Genomic DNA, 22057 nt, shown 5'->3' on the forward strand with positions numbered 1-22057 from the left:
CCCACATGTTCTTCCCAGAGCATATTCTGTGGTATTTGAGTGCCTGGCTGTAGATAATGGATTTCTTGGTGTGTCTGGGATAGTATTGGATCTGTGGTGATCCCTGTAACCTACTAACCCTCTTTTGTCCTACGATTGTAGAGGTGTTAATTGCCCACTTCACTCTAAGGGTACGTCTACACTACCCGCCGGATCGGGTAGCGATCGATCTATCGGGGATCGATTTATCACGTGTACTGTAGACGCAATAAATTGATCCCCGATCGCTCTCCCGTCGACTGCTGAACTCCAGCTCGGCGAGAGGCAGAAGCAAAGTCGGGGGGAGCCGCAGCGTGCCGTGAGGACGCAAAGTAAGTAATTTTAATTTGATCCAAGATAGGCTATTCTCGTAGCTGAAGTTGCGTATCTTAGATCGATCCCCCCAGTGTAGACCAGGCCTAAGTGGCTTCTTGCAATATGTGTTAACACCTTATGGTTAACAACCTGTCCCACCTTGTATTGAGCTATGAGACTCTGGTTATGTATTCCAGACCTAAAGAAGAGCTTAAAAGCTTGTCCCTTCCACCAACAGAAATTGATCCAATAAAAGATATTACTTCACCCACCTTGTCTCTCTCAGATTCTGGGTCCAATATGGATACAACATTGCAAACAACAATGGAATATATTATCTGAGAGGCAGTTATCAAAATGTTGTTTCTTAAGGGGACAGTAAGGGCAGGTCTACTCTTAAAATGCTGCATCAGCACAGCTGCACTGCTGTGCCGCTGTAGTGCTTTAATGAAGACGCTCTACACTGATGCAGTAGCTACGTCGATGGGAGAAGCTCTTCTGCCGGCATAGCACTGTTTACACCAGGGGTTTAGATTGGGATAACTGTGTCGCTCAAGGGTGTGGATTTTTCACACTCCTGAGCGACATAGTTATACCGATAGAGGCCGATAGCATAGACCAGACCTAAGAGGTAAAACTGTAGATCTGAAAACACTGATAATGTTCCTTTATCAGACGGTGAAAGGAAAAATGCTAATAAATTATCTGAACAATTAGCACATAAAATAATTAAAATATTAAGACTGTCAAATGAAAAGTATGAAAATTTAGAATAATTGATTAAACCATCAATGTTGAATTCTATTAAGTTGCCGTAGGACAAAGTAAGAGATGCTGGTTTTTTGTGACAGACATGGTATAATATGTAAAAAAACAAGATTCAGGTGTCCATTACTTTTGTATGATGCCTAAGCATAACAGGTATGAAATATTAAATATATTGAGGTAAGTGTCACATTATCAAAAATGTTGATTGTATATGACAATATGCTGTAAAGCTAATTGTAAAACATAAAGGGCCTGATTCATCAGTCCAGTTTTACACCAATGTAACTCAAATGGGCTTACATAAGCATGAAACTAACACAATGGTGAATCACGCCCAAAATGTAGACAAATAGATATGTGACATTTGGTATTCTGTAAATTAGGTATAGAAATAATGTGCATCTACAAGTATGGATCTGTGGTGAGTACAGTTGTTTTCCACTTCAGGTTTACTTAATTATTTTATCATCCGGCCTTGGAGCTGGAATGTGAAAACTGTTAAAGTGTAGTTCGGATGGGTGTTTTCTTTTTTTTTTAACACTAAGAAACAACGTTGGGTCCGAGGGTGCTTTTTTTTTTAAACAAGTTTTTTTCAGTCGCAAAAAGTTGGCTTTTGCCATAACAAAAATAAATTGTGTGAAAATGGCAGATTTTTCATTTTTTTAAAATCTAACAAAATGTGAAGTTTTGCCTGCTATACAAAATTGTCCATATTATTATTATGTATTATTTGTGGTACAGTAGTGGTCAGGGGGCCCCAAGTGAGATCTGTGCTGCACTGTTCTAGGCAATGTAGTCCATATAGTAAGTCACAGTCCTTGCCCTAAAGAGAGCTTACAGTCTATATAGACAAGACCGATATAGAATGAAGGGAGGAGATATAACATAAGCAGAGTGAACAATGTGATAGTTTGCAAACAGCATGTTATGTTCCCAGATTTTTTATTATTTATTATTATTAATATTTACTATTATTTATTAATTTTGAGAGGTTTTGTTGGGAAGGGGTTACCTAACACAGAGAGAAAAGAAAGGAGAGGGTACATTATACTGCAAGGAGTGGGGGTAAGAAGGAAAGAGAGAGAGGAAAAGTATGGAGGGCAAGTAGAATTAGGCAAAGACACGCTGACGGAGAGGGGGAAGTGAATTGGACAGAAAATCCGCAGAGGGGAGAAAATGTCCACAGTAAAAACTATCAGGTCACCTGTCCAAATATATGCTATAGCTGCTTGTCTCTGCTCCAGCTGACTTGAGTTTCTGACTGGCTCTACTCGAGCTCTCATGGCTAAGGGGGGCAGACTGTCCTCTGCACAGTTCTCTGGGAGTGGGTGCAGGCCCCCTGGGGCCCCAGCTGGATTTTAATTTCCCCCCTTTCACTCCCTGTGTTTTGGTTTACCTACTTCAGCCAATTGTCCCAATTTCTACAAGCCTGAGTTTCATAAAGAGTTCTGCTTGTGAACAGAGTTAGCTTCATTTTTACAAAACTTGACCCCGTCCTAAAAAAAGCATAAATATTTTCTCAAAGATTAACATAAATAATTCAAATTAAAGGGACACTGAACATAATATATGACATTTCATATTGTAGTCAATGTCTTTTGAAGCCCATCATCTCACAGTTCCAGCTATAAGATGGCTTGGTCTCCTTCCATCTGATATTGAAAGGTTAGTTATTTTCTAGAAGAAATCTAATTATCCCTCTATTCTATCACAAAAAGTATATGTAACATTAAGTCTGATTTAAATCCACAAAAGAAAAGACAATTAACTGTTGATTCTGCTCTCAATAAACTTATAGTTTTTTTTATAGAGCATTTTGATGATTGGAAATCGTAATTTAAGTTGGAAACGATATGTAGTTTAAAAAAAATATTAATTAGGCTAAAACTTTTATCCATTTTTTCAGATTAAATATACGCAAAGATGCATTGATTCCACTTACTAAACAAGATCAAAATAAACTCGCCAGTATGCAGAAGAGACCTTATGTGGCTTGCCAACCAATGTGGAAAAAAGAAGTATGAAGAAATTATATTGTTTTCTGTTTCTTAATCCCTAAAGAACAAATCCTATCTACCCCAATGCCATCCCTCCTGGCTATTGTGAGCTCTGAACATAGCAGAACCAATAAGGTTTTGCTGCACTCCACCTGGAGTGGTCAGGATTGAGAGCCATGCAGGCTGTCTCTGTACCAATGTGCCTCATAGTTCCATCCCCAACAAAGAACTAGCAGCATGATAGGCTTTGCTCCCATTGGCCATCTGATGATCATATGTTTTAGAGGGGGTTTACTACAGTTCTAAATATCACAGAATAAATTACATCTCTTGAAGAGAGGGAACATGCCATGTGGAACAATTACTTAACCTCCACCTCTGGCTTGGTCTGCATAATTCAGAATACAAAGCACAGTTCATGCAGATATAATATATAGTGGTTACATAGTGGGAAAACATATTGTTTGCTTTCCCCATCTGTTTACACTGCCCTGTTGTATGAATTGCTATGATTTTGCTATGTGCTGCACAATAGAGAGCACATCTCTTTATGATAAATATTAAGCAAATCTAATGTAATTTAAACATTTAATTACATCACCCTATGGGTCAGGCCATTCTCAACAGTACATTAATTTGCAATTTTTTCTTTTTCAGATGGAAATTATGGCAGCATCTAAAATGAAGGCTGAAATTCAAGCTTTGACTTCTCTTTCATCAGATTACCTTTCCAGGGTGTATCTACCAAGCAAATTGCAATTTGGTGGATGGATCTGAATATTTGTTTGTAGATCAACTGTTTCCTGATGTGGATTTGTTTTGGAGCTATTATAATATAAGCCACTATTTACAAAAATTGCATAACATTGCATTATTTCTGGCAATTGTTCTACATATTCAGTGAAGAGATGTAGAGGTTTGCCTCAGCTCCTTATTACATTTTTTTTAATTATGTCAATAGTTTCATTTCTTTACAATTTTGATTGTTTTTCCCTAGTGTACCTTAAGGACATGAACATATTTTAAATACCATTTTTTCTTTCCATTTTGTGGCTATTGTACATAACTGTAGCAATAATTCCAACTGTAAAAGTATTCTCCTTAAAAAGATATTGAAATGTATTTTGAGGGGAGAAATTAAAAAGTTATATTTGTTTAAATTTGTGTCAGTTAATTCACAGTCTACTTTAAAGCACAATCAAACTAAATCTGTGTCTTCTGATATGTTTTACTTTTGAAGACAGGGAAGTAATTTAAATTACTGTAATATTTTTAAGGTACAATCTTCTGAAAAGTTACTATAAACATGGCATTTCATGTTCCTCATAAATGAATCCATAACAAATGTGCTTAGCTTGCAGATAAAAGAGATGACTATTCTAACTGCTAACTCCATAAACCCAAGCTGAGATCAGAAAGTCAAGATGGGTTCTTTCATTCTTGCGCAACAGTAATAAGGTTCTGCAGGCCAAATTATGCCTCAGTTACTACACCCCCATTGCAATCCACAAGTGAGCAAGCATTTTTTTACTGATTAGAATTTAGTAAACAATTCTGTTAATGATGTATAGGACAATAGAATCCATAGACCACTTACCGTATATACTCGCTCATAAGCCGAATTTTTTTAGCAAAAGAGGGAAGCACCAGAGAAGGGGGTCGGCTTCTGAACGGGTATACAGAGGGAGAGGTGGGACACAGACAGCCCCTCCCCCCAACAGAGGGAGCAAGGAGAGGCAGCACAACCAGCAGAACCAGAAGGGAAGAGGCGGGGCTGAGTCTCTCCACTTCTGGCCACGCTGCTCTCCCCCCAGCCCCTGAAGCAGCTGCAGCTCCGGGGCTGGCCGGCTGCAGACGTGCCGCTTGGCCCCGCCCCCCAGACCAGGCTGTGACCGCGCCACCAGAGCACGCTGCGGCCGTGCTGCCCGGCCCAGCCCGCTGGAACATGCTGCGGCTGCACCACCCGGTCTGGACCACCGGAGCAGGCTGCGGCTGTGCTGCCCAGCCTGCTGGAATAGCTCCAGCCAGGCCAGAGACATCCTCCCCTGGCCCTCCCCAGATAAGATGGGAAGGGATGGGATAGGGAGAGTGTGGGGGTCCCAGCTAGAGGTGGGGTCATGTGGGGGTTGGTCACAGGGGTTACTTCCCTGACTCCCAGCTTCTCCCCCCAAAAAAATTTCCCCACCAGTTGCTGTCCTGGCCCGTCAGGGTAAGCAGCTGGTGCGCCAGGACTCTTTGTTTACTTAGGTTTACCTCTGTGCCTGCAGACGTGCGAGTAAACAAACCACCTTGGCCCACCAGCGGCTTATCCTGATGGCCCGGGAGCCAAAGTTTACTGACCCCTGAATTATAGTCGGTTTATGAACGGGTTATAAATTTTTTCCATTTTTACTTATCCATCTTGGGGGGGTCAGCTTATAAACGAACTGGCTTATGATCAAGTATATACGGTAGTTTTGTTGGTGCTAAAATGCTGACAGGAATAAAAAGTGACAAAAAATAAGTTAAGTAATTATATACAACTGAATGCAGAGAGATTGTCTCTACTGGATGCTTTTCTAAAAGATATGATCTAGGAATTTTTAGGTGGAAGTTCTATGGTCCATGTTATACAGGCGGTCAGGTTAAAGGATCACAGTGGTCCCTTCTGGCCTTGGAATCCATGAATTTATGAATAAGAACGTGCTGTTTCTACAGTTACTTTTCATAGAACTGCAATTTAAGCTACAGTACATCAAATTAGTACCTGACAAGGAAAAAAGTCTGTAGACTATATCACTTGTTCTTTTATTTAAAAGAGAATCACTTTTTTTTTCTACCTACTGTACAGTACCCTAGTTCTGCTGCACTGTGGCACTCTGTCATTTGCATCACTTCAAGTGTCTAGCTACAAAAATAGCCTAGACCGGAAAATTAATGCACTGGTGTCTTGTTTAATCAGTAGCTGTAATAAATTCTTACGATCATTAAAATTCCACTTTTCTCGGCTGGTAACTGATGTGGGACATTTCCTGTCCTATATTGCTTGATATAACCATCACAACTTGGTTGGTCCTATTCCACCATCCCAACATAGTATAAGGTTACATGTCTATTCTTCTTAAGAAGGTGTTAATTATGTAAGTACGTTCTCATTAAGTATGTTTCCATGTAATCTTTAAAGGTTTGTTTAGCCTTTTGGCAAAAGAATTTAAGTGATCAGATGCACCTTTTTCTCTGGTGCCACCCTATTGTCTTTGGGCCTCCTGCCTCAAGTTGTTATGAATAATTAACTACAGGATAACAGTTTTCCTTCTTGATGGGGAAAAATAGCAGAGTTGCCCACGGGCCCTAAGCAATATGCACCCTGGGCCTTGCTAACACAGCTCTGCCACCCGCAACACCATAGGCCGGCGCGTGCACAAGTGTGCAATGCCCTGGTCACATGACCCCGTTCCTGCCCCATTATCCCCCGTCCGGCAGCACTCCCGCGCTCCGAGTCAGCCCCGCCCCTTTTCCCTCTGTGAGCTCAGCCCCTGGTAGCGCATGCGCAGTGGAAAGCGGCCTGTTCCGGCTCGGCCGTGTGTGAGCCGGTGGTGCTGTCCCGCCCTCCTCGCCTCACGCTCCCTTAGAAGCAGGCTCGTAGCCCGGCTCTTGGGTAAGTGCGGAGTGTCCCTCACCGGGGCAGGCCGAGTCCAGTGTCTGCGCCCAACATCTCCCCGGAGACTCCCGCTCCCGTGTCCTCTCAGCGCCTCCCTCCCTGGCAGTAGCACCCCTTCCTTCCCTCCGGGTCCGCCCCTGGCCCGCTCTCCGCTGGAGAGCTCCCGATGGGCACCCGGCGGCCGCGCCCCATCTCCCTGCTGCCCCCCGCAACTGGCCCAGGTGTCTCCTGTCCCCCCCCCGCAACTGGCCCAAGTGTCTCCTGTCCCCCCCCCCCCCCCCGCCCCGCAACTGGCCCAGCTCTGTCCTGTCAGCCAGCCGCTGCCTCCATCCTCCAACAACCGGCCCAGGTGTCTCCTGTCCCCCCCCTCCCCCCGCAACTGGCCCAAGTGTCTCCTGTCCCCCCCCCCCCCCCCCCCCGCAACTGGCCCAGCTCTGTCCTGTCAGCCAGCCGCTGCCTCCATCCTCCAACAACCGGCCCAGGTGTCTCCTGTCCCCCCCCTCCCCCCAGCAACTGCCCCAGGTGTCTTCTGTCCCCCAGCAACGGGCCCTGTCCCTCAGCAACTGCCCCAGCTCTCTCCTGTCCCCCCGCAACTGCCCCAGGTGTTTCCTGGCCCCCTGCCTCCAACGCAACTGGCCCAGCTCTGTCCTGTCAGCCAGCCGCTGCCTCTATCCTCCAGCAACTGGCCCAGGTGTCTCCTGTCCCCCAGCAACTGGCCCAGCTCTCTCCTGTCACCTGCCCCCCTTCCATCCCCCAGCAACTGGCCCCATCCCCCAGCAACTGCCCCAGGTGTTTCCTGTCCCCCCAGCAACTGCCCCAGGTGTCTTCTGTCCCCCAGCAATGGGCCCTGTCCCTCAGCAACTGCCCCAGCTCTCTCCTGTCCCCTAGCAACTGCCCCAGCTGAGCTCTCTCCTGTCAGGTAGCCACTGCCCCCATCCCCCAGCAACTGCCCCAGCTCTCTCCTGTCAGTCAGCAACTGCTCCTTCCTCCCCACCCTACAGCCCCTATTTCCCCTCCTAATGCTCCCTGCTTCAGTGTAAACTGCTCCCCAGACATGTAAACTCATTGAAACAATTAATTTTACACCCCTCATCCGCTGACCTGTCAATGTTTATTATACAGTTTCTCCCTCCCCCACCAAATGGTCCTACCTGATTAGAAAGTATCCTTTTCCCTCTCTCTGTGTACCCTTCCCCAGTGTAATAGCTTTTATTTATGAAGTTTCTTCTTTGTTTCCAAAGGGTGTTTGGAGTGTTGCATAGCACAACTACTGTTGAGCAAAAATACTGTTATTAAATAATAAGAAAGACAAAGGCAGCAATGTTTTCCAAAGCTCTCTGGCTATGTCTCTGCACAAGCCCAATGAGATTAAGGTGAACTGTGGTTATTGCTCATTGAAGGAATTGTTGACCCTCCAAAATCAGATTTTCTGGGGAAAATGAGGCTGAGGCCAAGGCCAACACTTGCGTTGAATAAACATTGCAGAAACTTGCGCGCACACAAACACACACACAAAGTTAAATCTCTGACAGGGGTAAGAAGAAACTTATTTTGTGAGCAGGTTATTTTATAATTGTCCACTATGTTGTTTGTTCTCCCCCCCACCTTCCTCTAGACCATCTGGTACTGGCTGTTAGAGAAAGGATACTGAACTAGATGGACCACTCTGATCTAGTACAACACTTCCTATGTCCCCAAGTAAAGGTCTGTTGCTTTTAATGGGCATTCTTGTCATTTGCAGGGCCAAGATGAGTTTGTTTGGATCAACTTCAGGGTTTGGAGCTGGTGGTACCAGCATGTTTGGAAATACAGCAACAGATAATCACAACCCCATGAAGGTACTTGTATTAACCTATATGTAAACAGTGGGTATCAGGCAATCTCCTTTCCAGGAATCAGGAGTGAACATGAGCATGTATTTATTTACTTTCTCTCTCTTTCCCCAAATTCATTCTTCCTAAGTATTGAGAAGTTTCAGGGTTTGTTACCAAATGCAGTTATGAATATCCCTCTTCTTATTTCCCAAGGAAGAAGATTTAGGCCCGAACCACACTGTGGTTTGTAACTGTTTGAGACGGTTGTCAAACATGGTTACAACCTAACATGGTTTGCAATTGAATTTGACCCAGAAACGGTGCTATGGACTATATGAGGCAGGGGCATAGTCTGTATAACAGTCTTGGCTAACACGCCTTACAATGAGGAATGGTGATAATACCCTGTACGCTGTCAGGAAACTGCTATCAATGGCAGTATTGAAAAATAGTTCACAAGCACACTTCTAGCATGGATCAAGCAATGGTTTTGCCATTGCATTTCTGTGTTCGTTAGACTGGTTAGAGGATTCTAGCAATCTAATAGAACAGCATGTTATTTCAATGAACTTAGTGGGCCTGATTTTCGAACAAGTTTGGTACAGTTTTGTGTACAGTTACCTTGATTGTGTGTATAATTCTGATGATTATAGGTGTTATAAAGGTACAGTCTTTTGGAAACTTGCCAAACTTAGATCCACAGGACCTTGAAGTTAAAGGCAAAGAATAATGGTGAACTACAAAAGAAATAAATTGTACTATAACAGTCTCGCTATTCTACATGCAAATGATTTCTTCCCTACTTATTATATCAGCAGTAAACTTATTAGTTTATTATAAATTATAATTTAAACAACATTTGTCAAAATAAATAAAGTACCACTTGTGATTCATTATTGTTGCCTTTTAAATATTTTTTCACGTACTATCTATTTTGCAAAACTCAGAACTTTGTTAATTTACTCTATGACTAGAAGACACATTATTAAGTTCTATGACGTATGAATATTTGTAATTTTTTTGGTCTTTACAGGATATTGAAGTTACATCTCCACCTGATGACAGCATTGGTTGTTTAGCTTTCAGTCCACTAGCATTGCCGGGTAACTTCCTTATTGCAGGATCCTGGGCAAATGATGTAAGTATTTAATGAGCATGCTCTGTAAAAAGGACAGTTTAAATCTCTTTAGCTTGATACATACTTACCTACTCTTGTTACAAGTTATGCCTAAGATTGCTGTAGTTTAAAGATTGGAGGAAAAGAGCCACTTTTCCCCCTTTCCTTACTTTATTTAATTGACAGAAGTTTGCCTAAAACAAGTTTTGTTGTTTCATCTGAAAAGTCAGTTTTTTTCTCCTTATTTTCTTTGTGTCTTTGTATAGCTCTAGGGCACAGAAAATAACTTTTAAAAACCAGAAATATGGTTCTGTAAACATAAAAATCAGCAAGCAGCAGGCATAGTACCCAAAATTACTTTTAATAAATTTGTTGAAATTGACAGCATTTCAAGCTGACAATATCATTTAAACTTCAGCTCAAGGAAATGACTTTTACTACTTGATTCTGTGCTTTATAACAGCTAGTCCAATTTGTATATCTGTAGAGAGGACTAACACATGTATTTGTTACATTTGTCTGCTACTTTCACTATACAGAAGAAAAAGAATCCCCTCCTCTCCATATCCGTTCCTCATACAGTTGTTGTATGATATGCAGATATAGGTTATGATTCAGAGTATTGTTGTAAGAGGTTGGAATTTCAGCAGATGCACAGTTTCCCAAACTGTGGTATGTGGACAGCCAATGGTCCACAGTGAGTTAGTCTCAGTGCTGGCTCTCAGCCTAAATACTTCCCTAATATTCATTTTCAAAGTGAAAAGTTGGTGTAGTTTATGTATGGGTGCTATTTGATTTCCAGTAGGAGGAGAGGTGGTCTGTGCAATTATGAATGGGAGGCCACATGGTCTACAAGTCAATCTCCCTGTTAAGATGTAGTTCACACTATTAAAAGATTGGGGTCTCCTGGACTAGACAAAGTTCAGTCCAATATCAAAGATCTTGCAGTTCCCAGGTTAATTTAGATTAAACAACAAGTATTGAGCGAAGGGAATTAATGATTTTCCAGAACATTGTCAGTAATTAAAAAAAATCATGAATCTCTATAGCATTTGGATTCTTAATAGGTGCTCCTATTTATCCTTCCTTTCTCATAATACAAAAGCAATGGGATATTCAGTGAAATTGTAAAGGTAAAAGAAACTGATAGGAAACATTCCTTTACATAGGGCTTAATCTGGGAAACTCGTTGCCACAAGACATCGTTTAAGCTAAAAGCTTGGTAGAATTTGAAAAAGGATGATCCACTTACGTGGATAATAAGATATCCATAGTTAAATGTACACCCCTAAATATAGGGAATGCTCCGTGTTGCTGACATCAAAGGCAAAGGGTTATGAGTGGCAATTGTATGATTGTAACTATTGTCTTTCCTCTTCCCTTCTTCCCCTCCATCTAAATTCAGTGTGTTAAGTAAGGATAAGTTCTTCAAGGCAGAGGCAGTGCCTTGTTTCTGAGAGACACCTAGCACATTCCTTGGTATTCAAACAATAGTAATATATTACTAAATTGATATGTGCATCTTTTCTCATAGGTTCGGTGTTGGGAAGTTCAAGATAATGGACAAACTATTCCGAAAGCTCAGCAGATGCACACAGGGCCTGTGCTAGATGTGTGTTGGAGTGATGTATGTTCCTTTGTTTCAAAAAGTATTTTCAAGGAAATAGATTTTATCCAGAAAATAAATATCCTTATTTCTAGTTTCAAAACACACACAGACTTAAAATGTAGATACATCCTATGATTGTAGCATAGACTTTTGTCATCTAAATCCATGGTTGGTTTGTTTTAATAAACTAGACTACTACTTGGGTGTGCAGATGCAATGGCGGGAGGTTGTTTTAAGCTGTTAATAGCTAGTCAGTTTTCATTAATTTGTGATAGTACAAAAAGCCTTGCATAAGTCTTGTGTACTGGAGTGAATTTCACCCTAGAATATTACAATTTTAAGCATAATTGCAAAATTTGTTTTGTTTCATTACCATTCATAGTTTAAATTTTGTACTATTTTAATTTAAAATTACTTTTAGGGTTTTGTTTAAATTAATATGTGAGACTTCCTTAGACAAGAGTAGACTATTGTGGCAGTTTGAAACTACATGGTTATGATTTGACCAATCAAAACACTTGTCATAAGTTAGTAAATACCAGTATCAGTACATTCCTCTGTACAATATTTTGTAAATATTGGAAAAAGGAAAACAGTGGAATATTGGCATATTGTTCGCTATCATCTGTTTTTATAAAAAAATGCCATTCTTTTGAGATCTAAGATGCTTCTCAGTTTTTTGGGACATCTTCTCTTGTGTGTGCACTGTTTGATTAGAAGAAGCATTGCATATTTATAAGACTGTAGAAAACAATTAGGAGAAAGGTTTGAAGTAGAATTTTGGACTGCAGTTAAGCAATAGAACAGGGCAATACATGTTCTACTCAGCTGGATAGCAGTCCCAATGTGTTTGTTAGTTCAGATAAATGTAGTGATATACAGTACATAACAGTTGAGATAGTGATTCAGATAATTAACATTAGGCAAAATGCTGTTTTGTATGATTGTTTTGTGGGCAATTGGCCTGATTCTCCATTACACTTACTCCTGAGGGCATTCCGCGCCAAAAAATTCAAAATTCTGCGCACAATATTTTAAAATTCTGCAGTATTCTGCAAGTTTTATTTGTCAATAAATAAATGCAGAGTCTCCAGCATTGCAGTGGGGAGCACAGGCCACAGGCTGCACGAATGTGAGAGATCAACATGCAGCCCCCCCACCTCTGGGACACAGATTCATTGGTGATGCTGTACCCAACCCTTACACAGCACAAGGCCTGGGCCTGCCCCAGAAATGCCCTGGGGCCCTGTCCCTCTGTGCCAGGTACACCGGGTGTGGGGTAGGCAGGTTTAACCAGGCAGGAGCCAAGTGTGGCTGGGCTCAGCATGGGTGGGATCCAGGTGTGGGGTGAGAGAATTCTGTGTGGGACAATCTGGGTGCAGGCAGCTCAGTAGGGGGTCTTGGTGTCGGGGGGATCTGGATGCACAGAGGCTCATTGAGGGGTGGGGTTGTAGGTGCAGGGGCAATGGGATTCTGCAGGGCCTTCCAGGTAAAAGTGGTTGGGGCTCAGCGGAGAGGTCTGGGTGTGGGAGTCTCAGCAGGGGGGTCTGGGTTCTGGGGGAGTGGGGCATGGTGGGGTGGGGGTCTGGGTGCAGCTAGTTCAGGATCAATGGTGTGGGTGCTCAGGGTGGTGCAGGAGGGTGGGTCTCGATGTGGGGCCTCAGGGTGGTGCAGAGGGGTGGGGCTCACCAGGGTGGGAGTTTGAGTGTAGGGAGTTCAGTGAGGGGTGGTCTGGGTGCAGGGGGCTCCAGATGCAGGGGTTGAGGTTCAATGGGGAACGGTTCAGTTATGGAGAGCTAAGAGGGTTCTGGGTGTACAGGGTGAGACTTGGGGGTGTCTGGGTATGGGAGGTCCGGATGCATGGGTTTTGGGCAGATGGGGAGCAGCTCCCTGTATGGTCACCGCTCCCCCCACAGCTGAGGAGCGATGGGGGCAGGAAGCAGGGGAGGATGCTGAGTTTCCTGCAGCTGGGGAGGTTTCTGGGGGTGGGTCTGACACGGCCCCAGCCACTCCATTCAGGGAAAGAGGAAGTCCTGTCCTCTCCTGCCTCCAGCCCAACCGGGACTAGCAGCTGATCCTAACTCAGAGCAGGAGCCACTGGCTGGGGTGTCCTGAGCCACTGGCTGGGGTGTTCCCAGCCCTGCAGTGATTTACCTCTCCCACTGGCTGCTCCAGGTGCCTGAAACAATGTACCTGTGTGCAGCTAGGGAGTGGTGCATGACTGCTCTTGCTTCTTCCCTTTGCTTCCATGTCAGAAAGTCATTTTTCTGCGGGGGACATGAATTCCCCCAGGAGTAGGTTACATTGCACCAAATATAGTCACTTACTCCTATGCAAATACTCTCAGAATAGTATTATTTTACATACCTATTTTATTAAATGACTGCACAAGTACTAGGCAGTGAAGAATCAGGCCCAGAAATTCTTTAATGGATACTGGATATTACAGACATAAAATTACATGTACTGTGGTGCAGTTAATATTTCATCTTTTAAAATTATGAAACTAAATGATTTTTCTCTCATTTTTAGGACGGGAGTAAAGTATTTACTGCCTCTTGTGATAAAACTGCCAAAATGTGGGATCTCAACAGTAACCAGGCCATACAAATTGCACAGGTAAGTAACTCCCAAGTTCTTTCCCTCAAGAAAAAAAAGGAATCTTTACTAGCCAATTTAAAATAACACTCAACATTTTCCAATTAGATGCTGTTATATGAAGAATAGTGTGAGGAAAGTGCCTGTCAAATTGCTAGCTAAATTTTAAGGTGGAGGTAACTGATGATTACTGGGACTTAGATAATGCAAATCTTAGGCAAAAGCCCTGAGTGCCCCCCCAAGAGATTTCCCTTCCCTTATGGCCTTACTGTAGCACCCAGCTGCAGACTGATTCCTCCTTCCATTACCCAGTGTTGCTTCTCCACCCCATTTTGGCTCCACTTTGCCTTCTTTGTTTCAGTTACCCAGTCCTTTGTGCTGCTTTCTTGCTCTGATTCACTGATAGTTTGTTCCACTCTCCAATCTTTTTTACATAGATTTTTGGATGAGTACTAAGATTGTAAACTCTGTTTTCCTACATGTAATTGTTGAGTTCTTTTTCGTGAGGGTATTGACTTCATAAGTGGACTGTTAATAGACTCTATCTACAGTCCACTTCAATGCACATTTTTACTCTAATATGAAACACTTATTTCTGTTGCTTAATGTAAAGTTTCTACGATATGTGAAATTAAATATGTGAAAATGTTCACTCTTTTCTTATAGTTTAGTTGTGGTGAAGCATACAAATTTTGGTTGTAGTGATGATTTAATAAACATTTATATCCTGCCTTTGTACCATTCTTTTGCTATACACAACCAAAAAGTGATACAGGCTGTTATTTAAAAAAATGTATATGCATTGTTCTTGGTTGTTTTCCTTCAGCATGAAGCCCCTGTTAAGACTGTCCATTGGATTAAAGCACCAAACTATAGCTGTGTGATGACAGGAAGTTGGGATAAAACTTTGAAGGTATGAAAATTGTACCTGATAAATGGGTTTATACTACGCTAATATATGTAAAACTGCAAATGTTTGCTATAAATTGCTGAAATATACTAATTTAAAATTCAGAGGTCATTTTTTTTGGTGATCATTTCTAGCCCTAAGAAAGTGAGTGTTTTATCCCAGGGGTTAAACAACTTGAAATGAAAATGTGGCCAGGCTCATTTGTGCTAAAGTAATCAGTTGCAATATTTCCTAGTACTTATATGGTATATTTGATGGCAAAAGAAATTCTTCAAGTCTTTTAAATCCATTGATTTTCTTTTTTCGTTAGTTCTGGGATACACGATCACCAACTCCTATGATGACATTACAACTGCCTGAAAGATGCTACTGTGCTGATGTGGTAAGCCAATAAACTCCTGTTTCATAAAAATGAAATTTGTGGGAATTAGATGACTCAGAGGATTAATGGATTCACAGCCCATGGTCATCTGAAACCAGCCCAGGTTACTATTAAATGAAAGTTACTCTTTGATGGCTGTTTGGTCTCAGTCTACTTCCTGGTGGATAGACATTCGCTTCCTATGAAGCACTATTAGTAGCCTTGTTGGCATTAAGAGGAGAGGGGCCAAAAATAGAATTGACACTGAAACTGAACTGCCCTCACTTCCTTGCCCATATCAGAATTTATGCTTCATGTTGGAAGAAGCCTGTGCTACTATTGCCCTTGCTGTACCTATTCTGCAGATAAAATTTTCAGTCTATGGGTCACCTTCTACCAGAACGAACACTCTTGCTCCTTTGAGTTGACTTTTTGAGGGGTTTTGGTGAAATAAGTAACTTGAAGGAGTTAGAATTCTCTGTTGTGAAATTAACATAGCCTAGTCTCTTCCAACCTGTCCCTCTCATCCTCATTCAGGTGCATCCCATGGCAGTTGTCGCCACTGCAGAAAGGGGTTTGATAGTATACCAGTTAGAGAATCAGCCTTCTGAATTTAGAAGAATAGACTCTCCACTGAAACACCAGGTAAATAATTAATTATTATTTATTACAAGTTTATTAATGTAGCACATAAAATGGTAGTTCAGATTCTTTATCAAAAAAATATTTTAAAACTACATTCTCTTCACTCGGTATAGTTTCTGCCCCTGAGTACACTTAGACTTTCAATGTGGTGCATATTCTGCAACTCTGTTGTACATATCTCCTTCCAAGTGGATGACTTCAGTTGAAAAAGGTTTCTTGAAAACATGTGGTATTAAGAAATTTATTAAGATTTACTTCACATGAAGTAATTTGGCTGGCTTTCTTTATAGGAATAAGGAACAGTGAAAGACTATGCATTACAATATTTTAATGAAATATATCTGAATATTTACAACTATTTTAGTTACATACTAAAAACTTTACAGTTCAGCTTAATGGGACAGATCCTGCATGCACATTTTGGCACCTATGGAGGGGACGACTTGCAGGAGTAGGCTCACAGTTCAATTTTTTTATTGTTTTTAATTTTGGTCCAAAATGTCAGTCTCCCTTCTTCCTGTTTGTTCTTAACAAGACTGCAATACAGTGCTGTATTGTATAATGGGTAATTCTTCCAGAGAGGCAGGATTGATGGTATTTTGCTAGAATCTAGTAATTTTTCCTCACTATATTAATGTACACTTTGGGACACGGAATTTTGAGAAATCTTTCAAATTCAGTCATGTCACCTAATATGCAAAAGATTTTTGAATGTTTAATTCCTTGGTGAAGGAAGAAAACTGTTGTGTTCATTTTGAGGAAATGTCTGCTGCTGATTCCCAAGTGAATTCAGAAATGTAGATATTCAGGTCCAAATTTTCACAGGGGCTTTGACCCATTTTCTAATGCTGTATGTACTTTTCTCTGTGCAGTGTTAGTACATGCAGTGAGTTGTGCCCCCATAGAGAGGCAATGTTTAGAAAATCTGGCCCTTAAGCTGCTGTCTAAAATGCTCTATATCTTTCTCAAATTTAGCATCGCTGTGTTGCTATTTTTAAAGACAAAGTGAACAAACCTACTGGATTTGCCCTTGGAAGTATTGAAGGAAGGGTAGCAATTCACTATATCAACCCACCAAATCCGTAAGTGTGATTTTTAAAACACTCTGCATTATCTTATTCATTTTGAAATTAAGAAAATGTGAAGGAATATCTTTTTTTTTTTTTTTTTTTTTTTTTTTTCAGAGCCAAAGATAACTTCACTTTTAAATGTCATCGCTCCAATGGAACGAACACATCAGCACCTCAGGATATCTATGCTGTAAGTATTCAGCACATACCATTACATCATTTTTGTAGTGCAATTAGAAGCTACATACACATAATATAAAATTTTGTATGAAATCTACCATTAATTCTCTGTTCTCTGACCTTTTCTTATGCCTAAAGAGTTCTTTTGCTTATGCTTAGAGGAAAAATTATCATATGCAAATATTAAAATAGGAGCATGCAAAGTATTCTGCTCTTCTTCATTATAAACAACCAAAAGACCCACAACTTGGCTGACTTTCTATTAAGACTTATTAGGACAATTCTATACCCATGCTTTTGTTTATGGAAAAACATACTGCTCATTAAGCCTCTGCTTAAGAATCTGTTCAACACCGAGGGAATTACTGTGTTCTCTAATGGGAACTTGTATTTAAATTATAGCTGGTCAGGAAGAACAAATGATTTTTGGCAAAAAATTCTTTGTCAAGACTAAAATGCAACTAGTCTTAATTTAAATTAGGTAAATCTGCACATAATATATTTACACTCACTGAGTACAGTGTATGCATTGTGAAACTCCATCTTGTCTATATTGTTGGTTGTTTTATGTGATGGTTTGTATAACTGCAGGTAAATGGGATAGCATTTCATCCTGCCCATGGCACCCTTGCAACTGTAGGATCTGATGGTAGATTCAGCTTTTGGGATAAAGATGCACGAACAAAGCTAAAAACATCAGAACAGCTTGACCAGCCAATATCTGCCTGTTGTTTTAACCACAATGGGAATATTTTTGCATATGCTTCCAGTTACGACTGGTCCAAGGTAAGAAGGATTAACATTTAAATTTCATATCAATGGTTGTGAATTAAGATGACAATATTTCAATAGTCCTTTTCATCTGAGAGTCTCAAAGTTCTTTACAGGTATTAATAAAGTCTTCCAAATACACCTGGGAGATTGGGAAAAGGTTGATTAGGGATCACGTTAGCCACCTTTCAGATGAAACATAGCGCAGAATAAGTCCATAATTGTTTAGGCCAAGAAACAGAGAATATCTTACCCAACTGAATATAGGCTGAACATAGTTATCTGATTTTTGAAAATTGTTCCAAATGTGAATGCTAAACACACCTACTCCTGGGAAGAGTACCCTGGGATCATACCATAAGTAAAATTGATATTGCATCTCTTCCAAAGAGCACACCTAGAGCACTGCTAAAAAGCTTGCTGGGACACGGTTACTTTTATTAAACAAGTAGGTGAGTGCCATGTATTTAATTTCCAATACCACTTTCTGCAGCTCCTTTGTGATGGTTTAAGGTCTTTCTTCCCAGTGTGCACTCAGTGCTAAGATATTGAGACCTGATAGAATCGCAGCATGAGATAATACAATTAGTAGTTTGAAAAAGGAAGGTTGAAATCTAACCAATCTAGGTTGTTTACAGTAGCATTATTTTTTCTATTATATCTTTAAATTTGATGAAGTATCTTTCATTTCCTGTTGTAAACTGTTGGAGATTTGCTGTTCATTCTTGAACAGTGGCATGTCACATCTCGGGAGTTCATTTGTAGATAAAGTGATCTCTATATGTAGTTAAATTTACTAATGTGCTTTATGGTCCTGCTGGATGGGAAACACTATAATTTTACTTTTATTGTTACAGTCCAAGATATAAGCCTTTTACTTTCATGAATGGGACATGGCTTATATGAACTAACTGGTCTTTCAGATCTGTAGATTATGAACCGATATTTAGTAGTGAAACTTGAGTTGGTAGGCAATAAGTCTCCTTTCTAGATTCCATTTTTCTATCAAGTGAATGGAAGTCCATAACTTAACTATTACAACCCAATGCATAATTTTAATGACAGTGTCTGAATAAAGAAAACCAAGGAAATTCAGATGCCAAAAAAGAGAACTAGATTTTCAGAGACCTAAGGTCTTATGTGCCTTTTAACACATGAATTATTCATGATGTTATTGCAATGGGTGTGCGCACTGGGCACTTGTATATGCAAATAAGTATTGACAGTTATTCATTTTCACACGCAGAATACTAGATTTATATTCACAATTGATGAACAAAAATAATTGTATAATTGTGTGTGGACCCTGCACTTCACTATATGAAAATTTGTCCTTCTTTCGTTTGGCTCAAAAGACATTATGTACAATAAGGCTGTAATACCTTTATAACAGGAGTGGCCAACCTGAGCCTGAGAAGGAGGCAGAATTTACCAATGTACATTGCCAAAGAGCCACAGCCCCCGGATTAGCTCCCCCCGCTCCTAGCGCCTCCCGCCCACCGGCAGCCCCGCCAATCAGCGCCTCCCCCCTCCCCCCCACATCTCCTGATCAACTGTTTTGTGGCATGCAGGAGGCTTTGGGGTGGAGGAGTGAGGGCATAGCAGGCTCAGGGGAAGGGGTGGAGTGGGGGCAGAGCCAGGGGTTGAGCAGTGAGCACCCTCCGGCACATTGGAAAGTTGGTACCTGTGACACCAGCCCCGGAGTCAGTGCCTATACAAGGAGTCGCATGTGGCTCTGGAGCCACAGGTTGGCCACCCCTGCTTTATAACGTCCCCTCTTCATTCTTCTCCCTGTCTAGAACAATCTTTTTACTTCCCTTAACTCTCAAACTACTTGAATTTTGCATGTAAAGCAAAAGTTTAAGGAATGTTCACTCACTCTAAGCTTAAAAAAGACCTGTTTTGAAAGTTGCCTTGCATAGTGAATTGTTTCTAATTATAGTGCACACCCACCAATATTTCCCTTGGGTTGCATAGTAAGTCTGATCTTTAAAAGTCCATATTTTTAAATTGTAAAGTCTCACTAAATCGAATTGACGGAATGTTCAGCTTCTTGTATTTCAAGATTAGTTTGATACTTTGAATGAGATAAATATAGCTAACTTTTTCTCTTTTTCAGGGTCATGAATTTTATAATCCACAAAAGAAAAACTACATTTTTCTGCGTAATGCAGCAGAAGAGTTAAAGCCCAGGAATAAGAAGTAGTGAGTATAATTCTGACTGGTGTTACAGCAGTACTTTTCTGCCACTGGACTCCCTTGCAGTTGTCAATTTTGGATCGCTAACATTTAGCAGGAAACCCTATAAATAATACCAAAGTGTATTCTGACTTGCTGGAGAACATCATTCAAATTATGTATTCTGATGTGTACTTGAGTGTCTGATATTTGCAGGATGACTTACCATACACCTATTCCTCTGCAGTAACTGCTGTAAAATCTCTAAATTCAAGACTGGTATTACTTTACTGTTTAGAAATGCAAATATGTCTATGCCAATATTTTACCGTTACTGCAATAAAATATGTGCATTTACAATAGTTGTGGAAAAATTGTACAGATACTGTTTCTTTTAACTATTTGGGGAATTATGAATAACTTGTCTCAAAGGGGGCTGGTCATTCTGATTTTAATATAGAAGCGTTAGCGTCTATAGCAGAAAGAAAGCTTTGCAAATTTGGTTTTCCTCAGGGTTTGGATTAATTTGGTATTTATGTATGTGACGAAGACCCAACGTAGAACAGAGAGGCCTTGTGCAAACTTCCCTTTTCTCTTTCCATGTACTCCAACAGTGCACTTCAGTCCTAACTTGCAGTGCCTTTCCTTATCCCAGTCCTAAGTAGAGACCACCAGTTGCATCAAGTGGTATAGTTCAGTAGCATTGACAGACAGCTAATGGTTAAGATGTGACCACCAAACTGATTTTCACTTGTGGCCTAAACTGTTTGATCACCCAGATGTCTCCAGAATTGAAAGGCTGTTCTTTTAACTCAGTGTGCCACCAATTTCCCCAGTACATTTTTGTCAGGCTGAAATAAGTTTGATCACTTTAATACTGGATAGTTTATAGTGCAGGTGGGTTTCATCCCTGACTAAACAGTGCTGTGAAGTTAAGCAAAAATTATGTGAGTTTTTTCTGACTCAAATCTGCTACCGTTTATTTTTGTTAACTAAATGTTGTACACATGCCAAAGTTTTCTTTCTTGTGCTGACTGCTTATTCCTTTTGATTATTATTTGTGGAAAAAAATGGGGCCCGCATGTAAACAAAGATGTGTCTTATTGTAAAAATCTCTGTAAAAATATAATTGTAATACTTGTGATTACTGATTCATAGCTACATTTAAAATAAAATTTTTACTAAATGCTTTTGAGTATTCAGTAGTTCTAAAGCTCCTTTAATAATATGGACAGAACGCATCAGGCCAGCATGTTTGTGCTACATTTCCAAATGTGGCTTCTTGGCCTTTCATTGCAATTTCAGGTTTTTCTTCTAAAACTAACGCAACAGCTAAATGCAGTTGCACAAAAAATGTCCTGAGTTGGAAATCTACTTCATTTGCCACTTGTCATTTCATTATAAATCATTCCTGTGGTTTTTGTCTCAACGCTACTCCTCTTAGTTCATTAAATATAAAGGTCTTTTGTTTAATGGAATTAATCAAGTTCCTTGATATCTCAACAGCCAGCCACCTGACAGCATGATTCATTTGTACCAAAAACAAGCTATCATCAAAATCTCTTGCTCTATGGTGCTCCTCTGTTTGCAGTGTTGATTTAACAGCTGTTAGTTACATGTTTGAGGAATAATCATGCAATATGCCACTATTTCTCAGAGGTGCTCTTTATTATGTTTAATTACCCAAGATAGGTTTCTACCCTGTACTGCTATGTTTGTCTGGTTTTAGTTTTCAAATGCAGAGAATGGAGTAGTTTCTCATTCTTTTTGTAATAGAGATGAGAATTTCCAACTGTTTTAGCAGTGACTGGTTGTTTGCTTGAGCAGTTTTTATTTTGCTGAATGTCATTTTTGAAATTTGCATATGTTTTCTGAAAGAAAAACAATATTGCAATCTTTTGTGCTAAGCATATTTCCAGTTTCTACAGTTGAATTAATATTATGAATGCCAACAAGCACTGAGCAGGCTAAAGGTCAACTTAATCCAATGTTGAGAAAAAAATTACATTAACTGTGTTGTGGGGGACTTTGTCCCCCAAATGCATTCAGAAACTAACAACAATTCT

General features: G+C 40.6%; 2 protein-coding genes across 7 annotated transcripts in view; both read left to right on the top strand.

Moving 5' to 3' along the window:
- The window catches only part of SPO11 (SPO11 initiator of meiotic double strand breaks), a 52477-nt gene extending 47502 nt beyond the window's left edge, over positions 1-4975 (top strand). For 2 of the 5 annotated variants that reach the window (XM_065566035.1, XM_065566036.1), the window contains exons 8-11: positions 1485-1522; positions 2690-2766; positions 3008-3119; positions 3756-4970. In XM_065566035.1, the coding sequence (XP_065422107.1) occupies positions 1485-1522; positions 2690-2766; positions 3008-3119; positions 3756-3875 (347 nt within the window). In that variant the 3' untranslated portion in view covers positions 3876-4970. Of the gene's footprint in view, positions 1-1484; positions 1523-2689; positions 2767-3007; positions 3120-3755 lie in introns of all 5 variants that reach the window. The other 3 variants (XM_065566033.1, XM_065566034.1, XM_024103318.3) reach the window with 3 other exon arrangements.
- Positions 4976-6595: 1620 nt separating this feature from the next.
- RAE1 (ribonucleic acid export 1) lies at positions 6596-21181 on the top strand. Of its 2 annotated transcripts, XM_005305838.5 has the most exons (12): positions 6596-6735; positions 8480-8576; positions 9586-9690; positions 11204-11296; positions 13811-13897; positions 14703-14789; positions 15097-15168; positions 15685-15792; positions 16768-16874; positions 16977-17052; positions 17634-17828; positions 19933-21181. In XM_005305838.5, exons 2-12 carry the CDS (start codon positions 8487-8489, stop codon positions 20017-20019), a joined length of 1107 nt encoding a protein of 368 aa, XP_005305895.1. In that variant the 5' UTR covers positions 6596-6735; positions 8480-8486; the 3' UTR covers positions 20020-21181. The 2 variants fall into 2 exon arrangements, with proteins under 2 accessions (XP_005305895.1, XP_042714311.1); XM_042858377.2 differs by lacking the exons at positions 6596-6735; positions 8480-8576 and adding an exon at positions 8358-8442.
- Positions 21182-22057: the final 876 nt, after the last annotated feature.

Source organism: Chrysemys picta, chromosome 13 (assembly GCF_011386835.1).
Source record: "Chrysemys picta bellii isolate R12L10 chromosome 13, ASM1138683v2, whole genome shotgun sequence".
NCBI lineage: Eukaryota > Metazoa > Chordata > Testudines > Emydidae > Chrysemys > Chrysemys picta.

Excerpts from the sequence above, each read along its gene's own strand:
- RAE1 (XM_005305838.5), top strand. The coding sequence starts at position 8,487 with ATGAGTTTGTTTGGATCAACTTCAGGGTTTGGAGCTGGTGGTACCAGC. Across the intron at positions 15,793-16,767 it reads ACTCTCCACTGAAACACCAG|CATCGCTGTGTTGCTATTTT; the intron begins GTAAATAATTAA and ends TCTCAAATTTAG. Across the intron at positions 17,829-19,932 it reads CCAGTTACGACTGGTCCAAG|GGTCATGAATTTTATAATCC; the intron begins GTAAGAAGGATT and ends TCTCTTTTTCAG.